The sequence below is a fragment of the Apaloderma vittatum genome, unplaced genomic scaffold (genome assembly GCF_000703405.1).
Source record: "Apaloderma vittatum isolate BGI_N311 unplaced genomic scaffold, ASM70340v1 scaffold4775, whole genome shotgun sequence".
Lineage (NCBI taxonomy): Eukaryota > Metazoa > Chordata > Aves > Trogoniformes > Trogonidae > Apaloderma > Apaloderma vittatum.
This window is the reverse complement of record NW_009718611.1, coordinates 1-8,873: the sequence shown is the minus strand read 5'-3', so window position 1 is coordinate 8,873 and position 8,873 is coordinate 1. Positions and strand designations below refer to the sequence as shown.

Genomic DNA, 8,873 nt, shown 5'->3' with positions numbered 1-8,873 from the left:
GCATCACTGCTGGCATCAGCAGGATGGTGCTGATGGGAGAGAGGGATAGCAGAAGGACATCCCCTGTACAAATCATCAAGCCGAATTTTCGCCCCAGGACCATGGCCTGGAGGCATGCTGCTCCCTTGCCCTCTCCTGCCTGGGTAGCAAAAGGTGAGCCCAGGCCCCGGGGGCACAGAGAGCCCAGGGCAAGCCCTCCGGTAGATGGCACGCACGGGCCTGGCAAAGCCCCGCTGCGGTGATGGAGAGAAATCTGACACTGCCAGACACTCCCTTGGAATAGCCAGGGGCCGAGCAGGAACCAGGAAATACAAGCTCTCCCTGTCCAGAAAACACTTCTCCTTCATGGAGGAAGGAGCGACATGGGCAATCTCTGCAGTTGCGGGCGACCATGGTGAGTACGGCATCTGCCAGGTGTGGGGATGGCAGACAAAGCGCCGGGCAGCCTGAGCGAAAGTTTGGGTGGACTTGGCAAGCTTTGATTGCTTATGCCAGGGCTCTAGCCCGGCTCTCAGCCCCGCACCTTGCCAGCCTAGACAGAAACGGAGAGCAAGGGAGCAGGGGCATTGGATCGCTGCTGTGCCACCGCCGGGGCAGGGACAGGAGGCTGGGGCAGCCCTTGCCTGCCAAAGGGAGGATAGGGGGAGGCGAAGGGGCTTTGTTGCTCACATCCCTCAGCCCAGCCGGGCTGTGGCACCTCCTGGGACCGGCAGCTTGGGATGCCACAGCCATGCCAGCAGCTGAGAATAGCTCAGTTCTAGGCAGGATCTAGTTAAATCCCTGTCCTTGCCCCAAAGGTCTCTGGCCAGGTAGACATCATAAAGTACCCCCCTGACATACTGCAGGGAGCGGCCCCTGGGGCAGTGCTGGCGCTAAGGGCTGGTGGGTCAGCTATCCGAGCCTGCCGTCAGCTCCTCCAGCCCTTCTCCTGCCTGTGTCTGTCTTGGCTTTATTTGCTCTTGGGAAATCCTGGACATGTATTTCAGATGATGTTGCTCTTTCTCCCCGGGAGGGAGGATGACAGTTTAATCCCTCCTGGCTTATGTTGTGCCCTGAACCTCCTGCTTACAGAAAAGGGCACAGTGAAGCATTGTTCGGTGCCAAGTGGAAATACTTTCAGCTCTGAGCCATGAATATCAGATGAAGTTCCAATGCTATTCTCTCCAACACTGCATTTGTTAAAAGTATTAGAAATTCATGAGCGCTTTTTAATAATTACAAGAGGCACAGCATCGCCTAGTGGCTGAAGCAGAGGAGAAGGTTCAGGCCACTGAGGACTCTTCAACTTGAGCTGGAGGGCAGAGGAGTTTGGGATTTAGGAGCAGTAGGTGGGAGATGAAAGGCTGGTTCTTGACATGTCCAGCACTGAAAGTCCCATTTTCTACTTTCTGTACCCTGTGGCAGAGGGTAAATGAGATACCCAGGGCATCAGCTTCATGACTACAGTGGACAAGGGCCTGATCAAGGGATGTCTGGTACACAATCTGGTTCCCTTGAGCAGAGCTGTAGTTGCCAGGCACTCTAGTGATGCTGTGAGGCAGGGAAAGCCATACCACAGCGTGGACTGGCAACGCTAGAGACTCCAGAGTACAAACAACACCATTACAGCATATGCAGTCGTGGCACTTTCATGTCCAGACAGTGCCAGGCTGTGCACTTCTGCCTCCAAAAGGAAGCATAAACCAGAATCTGAAGGTCACTCATCTATGCAGGGCCAGGCAGGAGAGCAGCTTTCTGCTCCATTTGAGGAGCATCACGGTAGCAGGCTGGCTCAAATTCTGCTCTCCCCCTTGTCTAGGCTACAGGACCAAGACTCCTGTATCCCACTTTATTTCCTCCCAGAGGCTGCATGGAAAGTAGGAAGCTGGTACTATCTTCTGGCAGATTCCTGCAGCAGAGGGAAAAGCTCTGGCCAAAGAACATCTGCCTTATAGACTGTGCAATGAGGAGAAAGCAGCGCTCTCTTCCTAGATGCATCATTTTCTATCCTGCACATGGAAACACATGGGTGAAGTAGGGTCTCAGGCTCCCAGGCTGTCCCCATGCTGTGCAGGCTATTCAAAGGGGCTCCAAGCAAGAAGAGAGGAAGGCAAATGGGAATGCGGTGTCGGTAACATGGGCTTGGGAGACACCTACTGAGGACCATGATCAAGAGCAGACTGGCGCAGTGAAGCTCCACTGCAGAAATTTACATGATTCATAACTTTGCCTTGGTGACACAGTGGGGGGAAAAAGTACTTAATTTTAGTTCAGGTGTTTCCAGGCACCTCTACTGCTTTTATTTCTGTGCATTTTCTCAGCACCACAGCTGTGTCAGCGAAGAGCTGGGCTTCCTAAATAAAGACTTACAAAAGGGCTCAGAGGAGGTAGGCATCCACCTTCTCCTGGATAGAAAATCCTTGTCATGATCACTACCAAAGCACGGGTCCTAAGAGCGACAGAGCAAGAGATTGAGGAGGTTCCTGAAGTCTTTAAAAAAATGCCATTACAGTAAATTCAGAAGAAAGTTACTGACGAAGGAAGGCGTACCTTTAGTCTGGGTACCTCTGCAAGTATAGTCCTGTGGAGGGCAGACCCCAGGTATTCTCACCACTTAGTTTAGTACTCAGGGCCTCTGGTGTGCATGTCAAAATTCAGGATCCACTGTGAAGCAAGCTTGTGTAGGGCAAATATGATGTTGGCACTGACATGGGGAAAGGAGAAGAAGCAATCTAGGAGCAGGGACGTGTGTGCTCTCATGTAGAATACAGTGTGCTTCTAAGAGGCTGTGAGTTAGTTACAACATGTTTGACCTAGTTTTGAGAAGAAGGGAGAGGTTTGCCCTGCTCTTGTTTCCCTTGCCACATCCGTTCTAATTACCACAGATCTGAGGCTGGGAGATGCCGTCTCTTGCCTGGCTGTGATTAGCCTGCATACAGCCTCAGAATAGCTCCAGCCTACACACTGGCTGCTAATGCTCTCCCTACAAAGGAAGGGAACCAAAAGGAGCAAGAGCAGCTTGGAAAGCTGATACTGCAACCTGTCTCCCTGAAAAGAGGATAGAGAACCTGTTGATTTTGCTTCAAGTGGTGCTATTTTAATTACATTGCACAACATGCCTGAATGCTCTAACGAAGCGACGTGCTGTGGCACACATACCTGGGCAAGGAGGCCCTGGAGACTGCACAAGCTCATAGACACAGTGGAGGAGGAAGCTGCAAGAACCAAGAACCAAATGAGAACCGCTGCCAGACAAAGCAATGCTGCCTTGAGCTAGGACCCTAACTCCTGGGGGCAGCCCTCAAATTTTGTCTGTCAAGCACTGGAGACCCATTGGTGCCTCTGTGGGACAGCACACAGCAAAGACATGAGAAGCGGCGTTGGATCCTTTTGCACACGCGCGTGGCCACCCTGCCTTCCCCAAAGCCGCCTTTGACTTCCCTGGTCTAGCAAGTCTAGTTAATCATTACTGACCATTCTGAAGGTCTCCCAAGTTCTTTGCCTGCATTCATGCTTTTTTGTTTTGCCATTAGAGTGCCAAAGGCATTACTGCACATGCTGTCCTGCTCACCCACTCACCCACTGAAACTGCCTCCAGAAGCCGGTAAAGGCAGAAGCCTGCCCCAGGCACTCCATTGTTCCTGCCCGTGGCAGGACTATCTGGCAAATGAACGTGCTTCAGGACATATAAATTTTCTTGGGAACCATTTGGTAACTCTGTTGTCCCATTTAAAGTGCTAGCTGCCCACTTGTAGCTGCTGCCTCTGCTGCAGTAGAGACACAGACCCATGTGAGACCCCGAGCCGCATGCTGTGTTGGTCAGCACCCAGCTGACCACCAGACGGACAGACGTACGCAGGAGGTGCCATACCAGGGCTGGCACCTGCTCTCCTCTGGCCCTCTGAGCATGATGCAACCGTAACATTTCCTTCATGCATCTGAGTCAGAATGTGACATGTCTCTGCTATGCCAGACAGCTCAAGTTCCCCTAGCAGCAACAACCTGAAGGAGCTCAGCTCCTGGCTCTGTTGTTACAGCTGGAATGAATTTGGCTCCTGTTCATTCCATGGCTGGAACGTAGCTGTATTTGGCTTGTCTCTTTCTGGACACACAGATACATCCAAGATTAGGGTTTGGCTTAGCTTATATTAAATGCATAGCTTGTTTGGTTTGGTTATATTTTAAATGGAAAACTGAGAACAGGAAAACTGTCTGAAACACTAAATTAGCACAAGGTCTGCCTAGAGCTGCTCCTTGGGCAAGGGGGCCAAAGCAGAGGGTACTGGGCTATCAGAGCATCCAGCTCTAAAAGAAGGGGTTTGTGCCAATTGAGATTGTGGTCTTCACCCTGCAGCTTTGATCAGACAGCTGTGGAAATGTGGTTGCAAAACCACAGTGGAATCTCTTCTCATTCACTCTGATGTGTATGTGTATTGTATATTTGACAGACAGGCAGGGCTGACAGGCAAAGAGACTTGGGAGTGTCTGTGGGATATGGTAGGTATGTCACAGAAGAAGGAAACACATCCCCACATCTCCCCTCTGGACCTTCTCCCTGCAAGAGTCGGTCAGGTTCTGGCTTGGCTCAATACCTCTTCTCTGAGACACGTCTTGAGCCTTTCTCATGACCCATAGATGTGGTACTGTGGGGTGGTGCATTTGGGTTTTCCTGTTAGGAGAGTAGAGGCTGGGGCTTCTCAGGGCTAACATCTCTCTCTGATTTCAGGAATTGTCCTTCACCTTTTAAAAGAAAGAAAGAAAAGCAAGGTAAGGATCTATGAAAATACTTTAAAAAGATATGGAGTGACTGAGCCTCTGGTTAGCTGGCATTAGTCAGTGCTGATGATGAACTGATCCCTGAGGCTGAGGTCTTCTCCCATCCTCTTTTGTACTTAGCCTTTCTCAAGAGAAGTTAGGTAGAAGCAAGAGGCAAAATTCCTTTAAAACCTAAGGGAATGGGTGTGATATGGCAGGGGACTTGCAAGTGAGAGGGAAGGGACTTCAGCAGTATCTTTAAAATATGTCTCACATCAAAACATATGTGAGTACTCTCAAGTGGCAGCATAGCAGAAGCTGCATCAAACTCCCTTAAGAGCTGCAAACATCTGTCTGACATCAGTACCCCAGAATAAACTGCATTCCCTAAGTAACCCAGTTGTATCCTGTGGCCTTTAGACCATGCTGGGCAAAATACATTTGCCAGGCAGCAAAGGAAATAACAAAACTGGATCTGACTTCTCCAAGGGCCTGACAAGGAAAGTCTCTGTGCTGTGTCTGTCCTTCTAGGTTCTGCCAAGAACATTGCGATCCACGGCATGTTGTCATCCTGGGAAACCTTATTTTTTCCAAAGAAACAAGCCCAGGCTTTCTTCTTGGAGGCAAGCCTCAGAGACAGCATTAGGATTGAGGGTGTCAGATGAGGTAGAAATTTGTTTTGTGTCCAGTGGGGAGAGCCTGTGGGCCAGACACCGCATTTCTGTATTCAAAGGTGGAACAATAAACAGTTGTGTTAACCTGATCTGCTGGTGTTTTTTCAGGAACTAATGTGAAACCTGAGAGCCGACAGCATGAGCCTGGCAGGAAGGTAAATGGCTTCCCAAAGTTGTTTTTCTAACTGTACACTGAGAAGACAGGGCTGACCACCACTGCCTAGGCTAGATGAGTTAGGAGGACACGGGGGAGCTTATTCAGAGCCATGAATTGTCTCATCTTGTACAGGCTTTATGGCTGTGGGAACAATGTGCATTGCTGCACAGTGATGTGGGCCCATTCTTTTCCCCTAAAGGGCAGTGGAAGCAGTAGGATAAAAACTCTTTGAGCCTGAGGTATCAGAGGGCTGGATGGTGCTGGGGGCAGTGTGCAGGGTGTCTCTGCCTGGTCTGGGGAAGGCATGTGTAACAGCAGCCCAGGGAGCTGACCTTCCAGAGCTCTTTCTCCCCAAAGGCTCCAACGTACGAAGATGTCCCGGAGTTTCCTCTCTACGCCACCATAAGTAAACCCGGGAGCGTGAAGCAGGATGACAGCATTCATTATGCAGACATCCAAGTGTTCACCAAGATCCGGGAGCGTTCTGCAGCAGAAGTGAAGAACTTACAAATGCAGAATGCCACAGAGTACGCCACCCTCAACTTCCCCCGGCCCAGGCTGAAATATGACAGTAAGAATGGGACCCTGGTATAAAAGGCTTGATGGCTCTCTCCTCCTTTCAGCAGCAGAAAGATTTCACAGACAGAGATGCTGTAGATGCAAGCGAACCTCACGGACACATCAAGTCTACCCAAGAAAGTGCAGAGAGGCTGTGTCTTTCACCTGCATTTCTCTCTGGAGGACACAGACGTATTTATTTTCATGTGATGAGTAGTTTCCTATCTGATTCTGCTGACAAAAAACCAACTCTTCCCTCATGGAAAAGTTGCCGCAAAGGCTGGCAACTCACCTCTTCTCAGCACTGTGAGAAAACAGAGATGCTCCTTGGCTGATGAAGGCTAAAACCACAGCTCAGAGCTGCACTGAAAAAGTTCGTGCTGTGACACAGGACGAGCTGAGTGCTGCTCTGCACATGGATTTGGGAACATGGCATACAGGATTACAAGGGAGATGTTACCACAAGATTTTATGTCAATGTTAAGAAAATTCTGCAAAGTGCAGAATGAAGTGTGGACGATAGTGTGAAGAAATGGCATGAAACCTTTAACAGTACCTACTGCATTGTCTTCCTCCAACACCTGCCACTATATGCATCCCCTTTTCTTAAAAAGCAGTATTCTATAGCCATGCACAGCACACTAAATCGAAGGCCAGAAATGAAGAATTAACTGACCGGTACAGGACAATTTCTTTAACTGAAGGGATGGGCAGATACACATCCCTACTCCAGTATGGACAAAAGTGAGTAATGAGCTCTTGGCCCTGACTGGACATGAAACAAGGAAAACTTGCAATTTAACTGTGAGACAGCCATTTAAAAGCCACTGCCAGTATCTAGTGCAGTTACTCATCCTTAGAGGACAGCAGATGTTTGCATGCCTGAGATACTGGGAATCAATCTTGGACAGATTAAGAGGGGGCTCTGGACTTTTCCTCCATTTTTTCTTATTTTGTACTACTACCCTTAGTTATAAAACCCAGGAACACAGAGCACACAGCATGTGGTGTTTTCTGCTACCCTGCCCAGATACACCTTTGAGGATTTGTTTATGGATTTAATACAGTATAGCAACTGTCCAAAAGGCTTCTGCCACTGGAATGAATTTGGGAGTTGCAGCATCTTCAGGCACTAAATCAATGATCGGCTCATTCTGTTCCTAAATAATGGTCTGTACAGCTTAATGCGGATCATGGGACAACCTGTTTATTGCCAATGTTTAAAAATTGACATCCTGGTACATGTCATAAACATACGTAATTTTGCATATTATGGCTCAGCTAAATGTAAAAAGCATTAAGTAGTTCCTGCTCATCACAAAAAATAAAGCTGGTATGGGCAGTATGTGCTAAGGTGGAAGTCTTTGGAGGACCAATCTTACAATTTTTCTACCTTTTTGCCCATGCTGTTCAGTAGACCTCGGCAGGGCTATTGTAAGGCCAGAGCAACACTTGCAGAAGGCCCATTTTTTTATAATGGATACAGCATATTTTCCTACCTGAAAAAGTAGGGTTTTTTGCCTATACTGTCCAGCTGACATTACTGTGGCTATTGTAAGGTCTGCAATAGAAGGCCTTTCATTTATAACGGGTACGAGATTATTTTATTGGAAGGTTTGGTTCTTCTGAGTGCCAAGGATTTATCTTTCTTCTCCTCCAAGCTCCTTTCTGTACTCCATGCCAAACATGAAAACCCGACCTTTGGATTGAGGAAGATTGAATGGCCACAGGATTTACTTGTGTGTCAGGGGGTCATGGGACGCTCTAGCAGTCAGTTCTGCTAGCCCGGCTGTCAGATGGGCTGCCAGATCTGGTTCATGCTGGACAGCAGTTGCGTAGCTCCTTGCTCTGAATCACTGGTATGGGAACTAGAAAGGGACACTGGCTTCAGTTCTAGTCGAGCCCTCTGCATCACAGGAAGAAACTGGATTTTTTAGAAGCATTATTCAATATGGACTATAGTTCAGGCAATGGGAGACTTTCTAGAAGGTGCAGGCTCCAAAAGGTAATTAAAAAAAAAATAATTAAGTGAAACAGCGTGTTATCGCCGTGGCATGTGCAGCATGTGGCGCTGACATTTTTCCTCACCCAGCAGGAGACCTGGGGCCAGGACTGCAAGCTGCACAGACACTAAGGTCAAGCTCCTGGGCCCAGAGTGGTATAAATTTGCACATCCATCAAGTTAAACCAGTTTTGCCATGGACATAAATAGGACTGGGTTTGGCTCAGAGGAACTTGTTTTCACTTAGTCATGGTGCTTAGTTCTGTTGATCTGCGGATCAGACCTTTTGTATCGTGAATGAATGGGAGCTACCCTAGAAACAATCTTTTAAGGGGTGCTTCAAAGCCTGGTTTGTCTCCTGTTCCCCAAGGAGCTCCAGCTTCTCCATGGAGTTAGTACTTGGTGTTCCTTCTGCAAGTACAGCGTTATCTCAGAGGTAATCAAATGCTCCACACAGGGACAGGGGTAGTTTTGCCTGTTTACCAGGCCTTGAACAGATAAAATGTGAAAACCACCCAGTCTCCAGTGAGGACTTTTCTAAAGGACTTGGTTTGCACTGAACGTTAAAAGCCTCCAACAACGTATCTCCTCTGCTTCCCGAGGCTGTTATGTTTGGGTGTTGAATGAATCTTAATGTATCACGTTCCTTGAACATTAAAGGTGTTAATTCTTAGTTTTAACCAATAAATTTGCGCTTTGCGGGGAGGCTGCTGCACCGCCTCATTGCGGCCGGAGCGTTCGTCGCGCT

At 48.6% G+C, this 8,873-nt stretch overlaps 1 protein-coding gene across 1 annotated transcript; it reads left to right on the top strand.

Moving 5' to 3' along the window:
- The first annotated feature begins 362 nt into the window (after positions 1-362).
- On the top strand, positions 363-6,159 carry LOC104274617 (chromosome unknown open reading frame, human C11orf52). The gene is made up of 4 exons (XM_009870303.1): positions 363-394; positions 4,706-4,746; positions 5,517-5,563; positions 5,923-6,159. Exons 1-4 carry the CDS (start codon positions 363-365, stop codon positions 6,157-6,159), a joined length of 357 nt encoding a protein of 118 aa, XP_009868605.1.
- The last annotated feature ends 2,714 nt before the right edge of the window (positions 6,160-8,873 follow it).

Coding starts and splice junctions, on each gene's coding strand:
- LOC104274617 (XM_009870303.1), top strand. CDS start 363: ATGGGCAATCTCTGCAGTTGCGGGCGACCATG. Junction 395..4,705: donor TGCAGTTGCGGGCGACCATG/GTGAGTACGGCA, acceptor CTCTGATTTCAG/GAATTGTCCTTCACCTTTTA. Junction 4,747..5,516: donor AAGAAAGAAAGAAAAGCAAG/GTAAGGATCTAT, acceptor GTGTTTTTTCAG/GAACTAATGTGAAACCTGAG.